The sequence below is a fragment of the Guillardia theta genome (assembly GCF_000315625.1).
Source record: "Guillardia theta CCMP2712 unplaced genomic scaffold GUITHscaffold_120, whole genome shotgun sequence".
Taxonomy (NCBI): domain Eukaryota; class Cryptophyceae; order Pyrenomonadales; family Geminigeraceae; genus Guillardia; species Guillardia theta.
Window position 1 is genome coordinate 88,502 of NW_005434554.1, and position 13,288 is coordinate 101,789.

The 13,288-nt window shown below is 58.4% G+C and overlaps 4 protein-coding genes across 4 annotated transcripts in view; 2 read left to right on the forward strand and 2 right to left on the reverse strand.

Moving 5' to 3' along the window:
- Positions 1 to 2,645: 2,645 nt before the first annotated feature.
- GUITHDRAFT_146239 (hypothetical protein) lies at positions 2,646 to 8,102 on the forward strand (the record flags this gene model as incomplete). The annotated part of the gene is made up of 11 exons (XM_005822698.1): positions 2,646 to 3,049; positions 3,099 to 3,174; positions 3,339 to 3,365; positions 3,538 to 3,628; positions 3,767 to 3,939; positions 4,071 to 4,159; positions 4,304 to 4,605; positions 5,420 to 5,462; positions 5,623 to 5,761; positions 6,324 to 6,377; positions 6,843 to 8,102. 11 exons carry the CDS (start codon positions 2,646 to 2,648, stop codon positions 8,100 to 8,102), a joined length of 2,658 nt encoding a protein of 885 aa, XP_005822755.1.
- Position 8,103: 1 nt separating this feature from the next.
- GUITHDRAFT_118054 (hypothetical protein) lies at positions 8,104 to 8,745 on the reverse strand (the record flags this gene model as incomplete). Its single annotated transcript, XM_005822699.1, has 4 exons — positions 8,104 to 8,190; positions 8,241 to 8,324; positions 8,445 to 8,574; positions 8,621 to 8,745. The coding sequence occupies 4 exons, from the start codon at positions 8,743 to 8,745 to the stop codon at positions 8,104 to 8,106; spliced, it is 426 nt and encodes a 141-aa protein (XP_005822756.1).
- A 676-nt stretch (positions 8,746 to 9,421) lies between these two features.
- On the forward strand, positions 9,422 to 11,258 carry GUITHDRAFT_118055 (hypothetical protein; the record flags this gene model as incomplete). Its single annotated transcript, XM_005822700.1, has 10 exons — positions 9,422 to 9,633; positions 9,778 to 9,874; positions 9,921 to 9,994; positions 10,190 to 10,244; positions 10,392 to 10,441; positions 10,490 to 10,550; positions 10,674 to 10,948; positions 11,017 to 11,053; positions 11,103 to 11,150; positions 11,196 to 11,258. The coding sequence occupies 10 exons, from the start codon at positions 9,422 to 9,424 to the stop codon at positions 11,256 to 11,258; spliced, it is 972 nt and encodes a 323-aa protein (XP_005822757.1).
- A 1,224-nt stretch (positions 11,259 to 12,482) lies between these two features.
- GUITHDRAFT_46333 (hypothetical protein) overlaps positions 12,483 to 13,288 on the reverse strand; it is a gene marked incomplete at both ends in the record, with an annotated part of 1,897 nt that continues 1,091 nt past the window's right edge. Inside the window, 5 exons of the mRNA XM_005822701.1 lie at positions 12,483 to 12,511; positions 12,642 to 12,808; positions 12,912 to 12,982; positions 13,045 to 13,101; positions 13,146 to 13,232. Coding sequence (XP_005822758.1) covers positions 12,483 to 12,511; positions 12,642 to 12,808; positions 12,912 to 12,982; positions 13,045 to 13,101; positions 13,146 to 13,232 — 411 coding nt within the window. The remainder of the gene's footprint in view (positions 12,512 to 12,641; positions 12,809 to 12,911; positions 12,983 to 13,044; positions 13,102 to 13,145; positions 13,233 to 13,288) is intronic.

Consider the following 13,288-nt stretch of genomic DNA (forward strand, 5'->3'; position numbering starts at 1 on the left):
GGAGAGGGAGAGGGAGAGGGAGAGGGAGAGGGAGAGGGAGAGGGAGAGGGAGCACGAGCAACTGAGGAAGAAGAGAGGGAGGAAAAAGGAGGAGCAGAGGCCAGGGCAGGGGCAGGAGGAGTGATGGATGCTACAAGAGCCACAGGAAGCATCTTGTGCTCGCGATGTACCGGAAGACGTGCGTGTCAACAGCAAAGTCCGGGCGCTTGAGATGGAAGAGGAGGACGCAGCTGCTGGGAAAATGAGAACTCGCGACAAGAGGAGAGAGGGCAGGACAAGACAAGCAACGAGCTGTGCGCGACCAGAGGAGCAGCGGAAGGTGAAGAGGAGAGGAGAGGAGAGGAGAGGAGCAGCGGAAGGTGAAGAGGAGAGGAGAGGAGAGCGGAAAGGTAGCAGAAGGCGACCTTGCTGTCTTGGGTCCGCAGCCTGGAAAGCTTGAGATCTCCTCCTTCACTTTCTCGCTCGAAGCCTCTCGAAGATGCTCAAGGCTGATCTGCAAGCAAGTCAGTAGAAGCGGGAAGATGAGCAGGTGCAGGTACAGAGAGCAGAGAGGAGGAAGAAAAGTGGAAATAGAGGTAGAGGTAGAGATAGAGGTAGAGGTAGAGGTAGAGGTAGAGGTAGAAGTAGAAGCAGAAGCAGAAGTAGAGGTAGAGGTAGAGGAGGTAGAGGTAGAGGTAGATGTAGATGTAGAGGGAAAGGGAGAGGTAAAGGGAGAGGTAGGAGCAGAAGCAGAAGTAGAGGAAGAGGTAGAAGTAGAAGTAGGAGAGCCACCTTGCCATAGTTGCGGAGGAGAGTAGAGCAGATTCTGTGAATGCGCTCTGCCTTGATCTTTGCCAGCCCACCCATACGTATGCCTAAATGATACTTGCCATGAGAACAGGAGAAAGAGGAGGTGGAGAGGGGAAGAGGAGGAGGAGGAGGAAAGGAGAGGATAAGGAGGGAGAGGAAGAAAGGGAGGACGAGGAGGACGAGGAGGGAGGAGGGAGGAGCAGACGAGGGGCAAGAGGAGGAGACTTACTTTCTTCGATGTCGGGGATGGGGGCAGCGTAAACATCTTCCCAGGTGGGGAACCTAGGAGCAGTCAGGACCAGAGGTCAGGAGGGAGAGAAAGAGAGGACGACAAGGATGAGGAGAAGGACGGAGGGAGGGATGAGGAGCAGGATGAAGAGAAGGAGAAGAACGGAGGACGAGGAACGCAGAGCAGGACGTGGAGGGAGGAGGAGGAGGGGGTCGCAGTGTGGTGGTGGTGGCGGAGGAAAAGGAGGATCAGGAGGCAGCACTTGCTCTTCAACGATGCGAAGCTTGCGGTCGAGTTCTTGGATGTGGTGTTCTGGGAGAGGATCGTGCCTGATGATGTTTCACATGCAGTCCTCTAGCCACCTTCCTCTTTCTTCCATCAAACTTCTACTTCCTCCCCACCTCCCCCCCTTCCCTCAACTCCGCGTTCTCCCACTCCTTACCCATCCAACCCCGTTCCTTCCCCCCCTCCCCCCCCTTCCCTCCTCCTGCTCATTCTCGTCCTCGTCCTCGTCCTCGTCCTCGTCCTCGTCCTCGTCCTTGTCCTCGTCCTCGTCCTCGTCCTCGTCCCCTCCCCTCCCCGATCTTCTATTTTGCTTACAGACAAGGGAGTCCATGACCGACTGGTCCCTCGTCTGCTCCGGCTGCTTCCGCTCTCCGTGGATAGCTGAAAGTTCACTGGATCCGCTATCAGTCAGGAGGAGGAGGAGGAGGCGGAGGAGGTAGGAGTTGACGAAGGCGAGGCAGTTGACGAAGGTGAGAGAGGACAAGCGAGATTAGAAGAGGAGGGCAGTGTGGGAAGAGGGCGAGAGGATAAGGGAGGATACGGGAGGATAAGAGAGGTCAGGAGCAGCAGGAGGTCGATAAGAGGACCAGAAGATTGTCCAGCTGCTCACCGGCAGAGGAGCTCACAGTCTTCTGGAGTAGGTCGATCCCAGCCAGGGAAGACAGGGGAGGTTTGTGAAGATGATTTGATATCCTCCTTCGCTCCTCTATCCCCTTCTTCCTTCTTCACCCCTACATCCCCTTCCTCCTTCTTAACCTTGACCTTCTTCATGCCCTTGATATCTGCCTCTTTCTTGACCTCTACTCCCCCAGAGTCCTCTTGTTTCCGTTTCCTCCTCCCACTAACTACCTTCTCCTCCGTCTCCTGCACCTCTCCCATCCTCTGAGAAGCAAAATCATCTTGCGCCTCTGTCTTGATCTGAACATTCATATGATCAACAACTTGCTCCTCAACTTTGACGTCTAGGTCGCCTTCCGCCCGTTCCTCCTCCCGTCCCCGTCCCCGTCCTCGTCCCCGTGCTTTCCCTCCCCCTCTTTGACGGGATTCTTCATGCTCTCCTCCTTCTCTGGATTCAGACGTATCATCCTCCGCTCCCCTGCCCCGTCCTCGTCCTCGTCCTCGTCCTCGTCCTCGTCCTCGTCCTCGTCCTCTCCCGCTTCCTCGTCCTCTCCGCTTCCGTCTTCGTCGGGGAGACTGCGGGAGCGGAAGGGACATATCCAGTCTGCCTCAGAATCATCGTTAGAACAAAAGAAAAGACAGCAATTCTCGAATTGAATTGAGTTGAAACTGCTGTCCTTCCCTTGCACGCTCTTTCGACCCCCCGAGCATGTTGTCGAGAACTATGCCGCTCGCAGCCGCTCGCCTCCTCCCCCTCCTCCTCCCCCTCCTCCTCCCCCTCCTCCTCCTCCTCCATCTCCGTTCGCTTCCACTTCATCGAGGAGCCCCATCCCGGCAACCCTGGCGGGAGGGGGTCAGGCAAATTCAGTTGCAATGGGATTCGGTCACCCAAGGCAACTTCACGGATCAGACGCGTCCTCCCATGCCCGAGGACCCTGCTCGCCTCGTCGCCATGGCCTCGCAGTTTCTCAACCTCCACTTCCCCAACATTTCCTCCCTCCTCCCGTCCATCAACTCCTCCTCCTTCGTCCCCCTCAACGCCTCCGGCCCCAGGATCGGTCTCAACCTCGCTCCTGCCATACCGCCAGGGATCGGCATGACCCTGCATCAGTCATCGCACAACTGTCGGTAGGCAGCACCATGTAGTGAGGAGGGACGAGGGGCTGACACTGTTCAGGGTGCTGGACGAGCCGCATTTACCAGACAGCGTGTGGGTATGCCAGTACGAGAACCAGGGTCAGAGCATGTTACAGGTAGCAGAAGAGGAGAGGGAGAGGAGAGGGAGAGGGAGAGGGGGAGGGGAAAGGGGAAGGGGAGGGGGAGGGGGAGGGGGAGGGGGAGGGGGAGGGGGAGGAGGGGAGAGGGGAGAGGGGGGGAGGGAGAGGGCGAGAGACCTGATCCATTGTTCCTAATGCAGTTCGTCGCAATTCATCGCTTCAACCAGGTTACTCCTCTGCTTCTGCTCGTGCTCGTGCTCGTGCTCGTGCTCGTGCTCCTTGTCCTCCTGCTCCTGCTCCCCCTGTTGCTTCCTCCTCCTCTGCCTGTTCTTTCTCACCTTCTACCTCTTTCCTTCCTCCTCTACTTCTCTCCTTCCCATTGATCCGATTCGACGTCAGAGAATCGCTTTCGACGTCCCGGGCACGTTGGATGACGCGCGTGCTGCGGTATCGCCGAGTCTCCTGCGAATTCACGATACTCTCTTCACAGGTTCAATGCTTCCTGCTGACATCTCCTGCGTACTCTTCCTTCTCCTCTCCTCTCCTCTCCTCTCCTCTCCTCTCCTCTCCTCGTCTCGCTCCCGTTTCCCTCCCTCTCTTCCACTTTTGATCCTCAAGAAACCTTCAGGTCTTGTTCGCAAGGCGAAGTCCGAGGCTGTTGACTCGCTCCCCGTCCTCCACTGGCCGGAAGCTCCGAGACCAAACGAGTCCTCCCCTCTCGTCAACCAATCTGCTCCTCCCCTACTCAACCAGTCTGACCCGCAATGTGCCATCTGCTGCGAGCAGCAGGAGGATGGACAGGTTTCACATGTCCCTCCTCCTTCGTTGCCCCCTCCCTCATCGTTCCTCCTCCCCCGTTCCTCGTTGTATCTCTCTCCTCTCGCTCTCCTCGCTCCCATACACTTCGCTTTCCGCCTCTGACGTCGTCGCAGCTTGTTGCTTGGCTACCCTGCGGTCATAACTTTCACGACGAGTGCCTCAAGCCATGGCTGGAGAGAGCAAGCACCTGTCCCTCCTGCAGGTAGTTCCTTCCATCTCCATCTCCATCTCCATCTCCATCTCCTGCTCCTGCTCCTGCTCCTGCTCCTGCTCCTGCTCCTCTACCACCTCCTGATCCGCTCCTCTTCCTCTGCCACGTGCTGCAGCTCCTCCTCCTGATGTGCAGGATCCTTCTGCTCATCCACATATTTGTGCTCCTCCTCTTCTACTCTTCTCCTCCCTGCCCCCCTCCGTCTCTCCTTTTCCTCGACCACCACCTCCGTCTCCTCGTCCTCCAACTAGCCTACCTGGCTGGTTCATCCTCCCAGGGTCACCGTCCTCGCAGGTTCACCCTCCCAGCTGAGCTCCACCCGCTGGAGAGTGAGCAGGCGGATGAGGGTCTACCACCAGAGGGCGACATATTTCAGAATGACCTCCTGGGCTCGATGATGGGCATGGACGGCACGAGACCGCACGTGCACTTTCATAGTGAGATCGCGTGGATAGAGGTAGATCACCTCCTCCTCTCTCGCCCTCGTTCCTCCCGTCTTCCTCTCTCGTTCCTCTCCTTTCTCTCTCTTCTCTCTTCCTCTCCTCTCCTCTTCCTCTCCTCTCCTCTCCCCTCCTCCGTCTCTGTTCTCTCTCTCTACCCTGTGTTCTTTTCCCTCTCGCTCTCTTCTCCTCTATTTTCTCATCTCCTTCCGTCCGCCCCTCTGCCATTCTTCTCGTCTGTTTCTGCCGTTGACACTTGGGGCAGGGGCAGGCAGCGTGGCGTTGCTCTTCTCCGGGATGTGTTGCATCGTCTGAAAATGTGATGGCATGCATGCCATCATCATCACCACCATCGTCATTGTCATTGTCATCGTCATCGTCATCGTCATCGTCATCGTCATCGTCATCATCATCATCATCGTCATCATCATCATTATCGTCATCGTCATCATCATCGTCATCATCATCATCATTATCGTCATTGTCTTTGTCATCTTCATCGTCATCGTGATCGTCGTCATAATCACCACTACCATCACTGGCCGCTTTCTCTTCTCTGCTCATCTCCTACTCATCTCTACTTCTGCAGGCTCCCTGTTGCGAACAGCACGGGCGTCACTTTTTTTGCAGTATAACCGGTCTGACTTCCGCCCCCTCCTCTTACCTCCTCTTTAATCCTTGCTCCTCCTCTTACCTCCTCCTTACCTCTTCCTTACTACCTCCTTACCTCCTCGTTACCTCCTCCTTACCTCCTTGCTCTTCACCTCACCTTCCACTTTATTCATCCTCAGCCTCTAACGACCTTCTACAGGGTGTAATCACACGCTCTGCAACGCGTGCTTCAGCATCTTCAGGTCACCTCCCCCCCCCCCTTCTCCCAACCTCACTTCTCCTGTTCCTCCTCTTCATCGCCTTCCCCCTCCTCGTCCTCGTCCTCCTCCTCTTCTGTCTCTCCTGAAGCTGTTCGTCTCCTCCTCTTCTCATCTCCTCACGCTCCTCATGTTCTTTCTCCAGGCGGACCTGCACTCAAGTTAGCATCAGTCGTAGCATCGAGGAATCGATCGTGAGGACCCAAGAAAGTCCAGCTACCTCCAACGTGGCGAATGGAACCCAAGAAGTTGGGGAGGCAGAAGCAGCGCAAGGTAGTGGTGTGGTTGGGATGATGACGATGACGATGGTGACGATGATGATGACGACGACAACGATGATGATGATGATGATGATGATGAGGAGGAGGAGGAGAGGAGGAGGAGGAGGAGGAGGTTGAGAATTGACTGGCTTCTCTAGCAGGTCAGCCTGAGGCGATGCAACTGGATGGAATTCAGGGGACGCAACAACAGCAGGAAGAGAGACAGAGGGAGGGGCAGGAAGAGTTCAGGCAGCAGGAGGAGGCGGGCGAGAGGCAAGCGGAGCACCAAGGGGAGGAAGAGCATCAGCCGCCGCCGCCGCCGCAGCAGCAGCAGCAACAACAACAGCCTGAGCAGCCGCAGCCTGAGCAGCAGCAGCAGCTGGAGCAGCAGCAGCAGCCTGAGCAGCAGCAGCAGCAGCCTGAGCAGCAGCAGCAGCAGCAGCTGGAGCAGCAGCAGCCGCAGCTGGAGCAGCCGCAGCAGCAGCTGGAGCAGCAGCAGCAGCAGCAGCCTGAGCAGCAGCCGCAGCCTGAGCAGCAGCAGCAGCAGCAGCAACCAATATTGCGGGAGGAGGTGACATTCTTTCAGGGGGGGCAGGAGCTACTTCAACAGCTTGCCCTGGGTCAGCTCCAGCCGCAGCAGGTGATGATAACGGGGATGACGAATACCCAGCCTCTCCCGCTTTTGGAGCCTCTTCATCGTGATTTGTTCATCCATCAACAAGTCCCTACTTCTCTCCCTCCTTCTCTTCCTCTTCCTCTTCCTCTTCCTCTTCCTCTTCCTCTTCCTCCCTCTCAGCAGCCCGGACAGCTTCATGTGCATCAAGTGGTATATCAGCAGCACCTACACCCGCATCCGCACCCGCACCACCACCATCATCACCAGCATCAGTGTCAGCATCATCAGCATCAGCATCATGAACAGCAGCAGCAGCAGCAGCAGCAGCAGCAGCAGCAGCAGGATGTGGTGGAGCAGGAGCAGCAGCAGCAGGTGGAGCATCATCAGCATCATCAGCATCATCATCATCATCAGCATCAGCAGCAGCAGCAGGCAGCTCCAAGGGTCGCTGGCGTTCCTCGTTCTCTGGGTGACTCGCTGGGGGTTCAGTGCGAGGATGAGACGAGGACGGGTAGGGAGGTAGGAGGAAGTCAAGGCAGCGGGGAGCAGGATCAGCAGGAACTAGCGGCAGCCTCGACCGTATCGACTGATCAGACAGATCGACCGCAAGCAGTGGAGGCAGGGATGAAGAACGTGTCTGCCGAGCAGGAGGCGGCGGGCAATGAGAACATTCCTCTTCCTCTTCCTCCTCTTCCTCTCAGATCCCCGAGAGATCTCCGAGCTCGGCGAGTCCTCTTGCGAGCAATCAACGATTATCTTGCACAGCTCGCTGACGAGGACGAGGACCCAGCGATCCGGATCGCCAGTTACGCGCTGAAGCAGCGCAAGGAGGAGGGAGAGGAGGATGATGCTGAGCCCATCCCCCTAGAAGCTATGCTAGAGCTGTCGAGGAGCGCGCAGGAGCGGGGGGAGGCACTGAAGGAGGACGGCAACGAGGAGCTGAGAAGAGGACGTCTGAGAGAGGCGAAGGACCTCTACCTGCGTGCCCTTGCCGCATGCCCATCGGGGCCAACGGCGAGAAGCTACCTCGTCAACTTGGCGATCGTCTGCTCCAGGCTCGGGGAGTGGGAGGATGCGCTGCGGCACGTCGAGCGAGCGTTGGAAGCACACGAGGGCTACGTGAAGGCAGAGGTCCTGCGATGTCGCGTGCTCATGAACCTCTGGAGGGTGGAGGAGGCGGCAAGGGCGAGCCAGCGCTTCTTGGATCGCCTGAGCGGGACGGGCAGGGAGGAGGAAGGGACCTCCATGCGGGAGCTGCAGCGCAAGATCCGCTTCCACCAGGTCCTGAACTCTCGCGGGTTCACCGTGGACTTGAGCAAGAGCCCAGCAGTGCTGCGGGGCTTTGACAGCATGAGCGCGTGCGTGGTGATGTTCAACGCGGCGTACGGGAGCGCATGGAAGTTCTTCATGGGAGGAAAGAGCAGCCTGACCTTCAACTTCACCCTCTCCTTCCTCCCCCCCCGCGGCCTCTGGCTCCACGTGCGGCACCTTGCGGCGGCAGGAGGGGAAGAAGGGATAGAGGAGCCCAAAGCGATGCTGGACGTGAGGGTCAACGAGCGGTACGTCAAGCACCTGCACACCCTGAAGCCTAGCCATCACTTCGAGGAGGAGAGCTGGAAGATCCCCAGCTCGATGCTCAAGAGAGGCGCAAACAGTCTCTTCATGCGGTACCTCGACGGGTCCACCCATCACTACTGGATCAACCACCTCCTCCTCTCGCCGTCCTCCCTCCCTCCTCGCCCCACCTGAGCTACTTGCCCCCTTTCTCGAGATCCTGCAGCTGCTGCAAGAGGTCCTGCTGGAACGAGCGCTTGTACCCGCTGCTAACAGTGTGGAGCTGGGACAAGGTCAGCGCGGGAGGAGCACGAGGAGAGCACGAGGAGGTACCAGTGCGTGCAGGGACTCGAAGTGCTTGCCAAGGAAGTGGTCGTCTCCGCTGGTACGCTGGAGGAGGAAGCCGTCTTCAGAAACCTGCGCTGCTCCTCAGGAACTGAGCCCGGACAAGGAAGGAAGATAGAAGCGCGGAATCAAGGACAAGAACGAGGAGGAGGAGGAGGAGGAGGAGCAGCAGCAGCAGCAGGGGAAGGAGACCGATATGTCGAGCTCCTGCCCCTCCAACGTGATGACGCGGAGGACATGCTCGTCCTTATCGCTCCTCGCCGCCTCCTTCACCCTCGCGCTCCTCGCGCGCTGAAGCTCGCGGAGACTCTCGCTGATCTCCCTGCTAGAACCTCAACACACCCTTATCACAGTCAAGTAAAACATACCATGAAATGAAATCTCCTCCGCCTCCTTCTCCTCCTTCTCCTCCTTCTGCCTCATCGCTTACTACCGCATGGCTCACACTCCCTCGCAAAGCAACCCCTGCTGCCTCCTGTCCTCCGCCTCGCATGCCTGACCACCTCGTCGTGGAGAGAGGCAGGCGACTGGCATGTGCAGACCACGCGGCCATGGCGATGAGGAAAAGAAGAAAACGCATCTGTAGCGGAGGAGGAGGGGAGGGGAGAGAGAGGAAGAGGAGAGGACGGTGCGAGCTCAGGAGATGAGAGATGATGAGAGGGGAGGACAGGACAGGGGAGGGAAAGAGGGTGAGCGGAGGGTTGGGGAGCGAATGGCGTGATAGGAAGTGAGCGGGAGGGGAGAGGAGGGGAGGGAGGGGAGGCACAAGAAGAGGAGGGAGGTGGTAGGAGATCAGACGACAGGAACGGGTTCGTAGGAGCAGCAGCAGCAGCAGCAGCAGCAGCCGTTGAGGCAGGAGGGTGGGGGAGGTGGGGGGAAAGGGGGATAATAATAGTGGAGGAGAGGATTGTCGGGGAGGGAAAGAGGGCGGAAGTATGAAGCGAGGACATGAGGGAGCCGACGATGAGGAGAGGACGAGGATGGGAGGGAGGAGAGAGGGAGGAGGAGCAGGAGGAGCAGGAGGAGCAGGAGGAGCAGGAGGAGCAGGAGGAGGAGAAGGAGGAATGCGCAAGTTCGGCCTGGAGGATGGAGACGGTGTGCTAGAATTCGAGCTGGTGCGAGGAGAGACATGCGCGACGAGGAGGCAGGCGAGGTATCCTCTGAAGCTGATGAGCGTGGGATCTACGGAGAGGAGCAGAGCGGCTCAGGAGAAGGGAGGAGGGCGAACGTGCGCCTGGGTCTTCATGCTCGGCCATGGCGGGGGGATCGTGAGCGGAGACAGGATGAGGATGAGGGTGGATGCGCGGGAGGAGAGCACAGCGATCATCACAACTCAAGCATCCTCCAAAATCTTCCAGAGCATCCACGGCAAAGTATCGAGGTCTCCTGCTGCTGCTGCTGCTGCTGCTGCTGCAGCTGCTGCTGCTGCTGCTATTCCCCTCCCTTCCTCCCCTCCTCCTCTCCCCCACTCCCATCCACACCATCGTCTGCTCCTCGTCGTTGCTTCGTCCTCACTTGCGGCCAGACAGGGGATGGTGGCGAAGGTTGAACATGGTGCTCTCCTGGCCATCATCGTCGATCCTGTGGTTCCTTATGCTCGCTCTCGCTACATCCAACGGCAGGTAGCGCAGGAGGAGCAGGAGGAGCAGGACTGAAGTTTGCAAGTAGAAGTTCTTCATCGCGGGAAAGCGAGAAGGAAAGAAAGCAGGATCCCTCCTCCTCATCGACTGGTTCACTTCGGGGTGATCTCCTTTTTCTCCCTCCCTCCTTCCCGCGTCACCCTCCCCCTCCCCCTCCCCTTTCCTCCTCCTCGTCCTCGTCCTCGTCCTCGTCCTCGTCCTCGTCCTTTCTCTCACCCTCCTTCCCTACCCTTGTATAATTTTCTTCTATGTTCTGCTCCTTCTGGCCTTCTGGCTTCTCCTAACGAAGGAGAGCAGGCGACATGCTTGTGGAGAAGTCTGGGAAGCAGACTACCTCGAGACCCACAACGATGTCAGTTGCTGCTGCTGCTGCTGCTGCTGCTGCTGCTGCTGCTACTGCAACTACCACCACCGCTCGTGCTCCCGCTCGTGCTCGTGCTCGTGCTCCTGCTCGTGCTCCTGCTCCTGCTCCTGCTCCTGCTGCCCTGACTCGTCCTAGGTCTTCGTGGACGGGCAGCTTCTGGTGCATGACGCCATAGTGCTTGACAAGTAGCGATCGAGCGAGAGGGAGGGATGAAGCATGACGGAAAGGAACAGGGAGGATAAGAGCGGCCTGACTGTCATGGAGAGGATGCTTCCTTTCAACTGCTATGCCAACGTGAGCTATTCCATCCTCCTGCTCCTGCTCCTGCTCCTGCTCCTGCTCCTGCTCCTTCTGCTCCTCTTCCTCCTCCATCCTTCTGTCTCCCCGCTGCTTCCAGATCATCTCATGTCATTTCAGGTCATTTTGCTGGGTCCTCGCCTCGCAAGCATCTCTTCCCGTATCCTCAGCGTAAGAGATGCGGAGGAGGAGGGGAAGGGGTTGGAGGAAGAGGAGAGGGCGGAAGAGAGGGCAGAGGAGGAGGAGCAGGAGGAGGAGGAGGAGGGTAACGAGGCTGCAGGACGTCTCCGAGCGGGAGCAGGAGGTCTTGGAACGCACGGGGAAGGTTTGCACATCCGTGCTGCGGCAGAGGATAAAGATGAGTTGCCAGGGGCAGCGGGAGGAGGAGCGAGACGGTTGGGACGGCCTCGCATGCTCGTGCGTCTGTTGTGCTGGAGGAGGAAGAGGGGTGAACATGTCACAGGGCTAGCAAGCTGGGAGAGGACGGAGTCTTCCTTCGGGTCTCTTGCCGACCTCAGCTAGTTTCCCAGCTGACGGGCAGGCGGGCAGGTGGCAGGAAGAGGCTACATGGACGTCGAGGGGTTTCTCCGACACGAGGTGAGAACCTTGAAACCCTACAGCTGGACCCTGACGGGCTTGTAGCTGGACGGGCTGGTGGAGGAGTGCGGGGAGGAGCTCTGGAAGCGGAAGTATTCATACCACTAGGAGGAGGAGGAAGAGGGGGAGGAGGAGTTGAGAAGCTGCTTCGTAAGCTCCTGCTCAATCATCAGTCTCGATTCCTCCATAAACACACCCAGCAGACCCTCAGCTCCCGGGACGCAAACATGTCGAGTACGCCCGCAGGGCTCAGCCTGCCTGCCTGTCAGCTGAAGGCAGAGGGTGTGGGGAAGAACGACCAGCAAGAGAAGGCCCGAGGGAACACGCTTTCCGACTCCACCAGCAAACCCCCAGCAGCGAGGAGACCAAGGGCCTCGAGCTGAGAAACTGTCAGAGGGTCGGGTGGCGGCGAAGCCAGCAAGCACCTGCTGGGGTTGCAAGGAGACTGTCTCTCCCGCCAGCAGCTGGTCCAGCTGCAGCCTATCCAGCTGGACCACTCGTTGACGGACGTGAGGAAGTATCTACTGTGCATCAGAATCGTCTTCCTCCTTCCCCTTCACTATCCAGCCCGCATCGCATCTTCATCCTCTGCTTGCCCTGCTCTCTCTCCCCCCCCCCCCCATGCCCCCACTTACTCTTGTCATCGACTCTTGTACGATCCGATCCACACATGCAGCTCCTGCTTCCCACTTGGTCCTCGAGTATCGCTCAAACGCACACGCCCCAGCCTGAGAGCAGCTGAGAAGGAGGGGGGAGGAAGAGGAGGCAGGACGCAGAGCAGGAGCAGGAGCAGGACCTGAATGACTCGCAGACCAGGAGAAGTTTCAAGAACCTGGGCGACTCTTGGAGAGACTAGGAAGATCCTTCGAGCATCTGTTGGGACCTCAGGAAATTCTGCTGCTCCCCCTTCCTCCCTCCTCCTCACCTTCTCGCTTGTTGGTCAACAGCTGATCATTGAAGGACGTGAAATCGATCCCATAGAAGTCTGAGATCTGATCAATCGTCAGACACAGGGCGCATCCTCCCCCTCTTTTCCCTCCTGCCTCCTGCCTCCTGCCTCCTGCCTCCTGCCTCCTGCCTCCTGCCTCCTGCCTCCTGCCCAACAACAACCCTCCTGCTTCCACTTCCGTCCTCTCCTTCCACAACCTTGTTGACTCTTGCGCTGCTCTTGCTCAGCACAAAGGGACTGAAGTCCTCCTGCTCCTGGAAGAGCGTCTGGCGCTTCTCCCTCCTCATCAACACGGACGCTGCCGAAGGAGTTCTCTTCTAGTCCAGCAGTCACCGGCTGTTTCGAAGACAACCCCCCACCTTCTCTTCCTTGATGTCCTCCTCCTTCTTCAGGATCGCAACGAAAAAGCCTCCTGTAGCCGCTGTGAGCACATCTTTTTTTGCCTCCTCCCTGTTTCTTCCTTTCCCTTCTCCTCCCCTTCCTCCTTCCTCCTCCTCCTCCTCCTCCTCCTCCTCCTCCTCCTCCTCCTCCTCCTCTTGTACCTGTGTCCTGAGCATGCGGAAGGATCCGTGCACAGCGATCAAGATGCATCCAGGCTGACTCTCTGCAAGTAGACTTGGCGATAGTAGAGGAACAGCGAGGGTTCCTACTCTGAAGTGGGAGGTTGCAAGGAGGAGGTAGACGAGTGGTTTCCCAGCACGACCCACGTCTGCAGCCCCTGCAGCAGCTTCACTTCCTTTCCCGACTCCTCCTTCCCAACCTTGCAGCACTTCAGACCCGCCAGCTGAGACCTCAGCTGGGAGTCCTCGGACCCGTCATGCACGTCCACCAGCGAGAGACTCCCGTTGCTCTCCCGCAGGAGGGCAGCGACTACCGCCTCATCCTGCAGCAGGAGGGAGGACGGGCGTCAGCGAGCTCGAGGATGAGGAGAAGAAGCATCAACACCTCGAGGGGATTCATGGAGCAGGTGGAGTAAGATAGGAGCCCTCCGGGCTTGAGCAGCTGCGCGAGAGTCATCGGACGAGTCAACCGATCGCCTGCTTCACCTGCGACCCCCTCCTCGCGATCTGCAACTGCAGGCCGTGCATGGAGGCAGAGGTCCGCACACTCCAAGTTTGCCAGATCTTGGGAGCCTGAGAGAAGGGTAACAGGAGGGTAACAGGAGGGGGTGAGGATGGAGAGGAGGGGG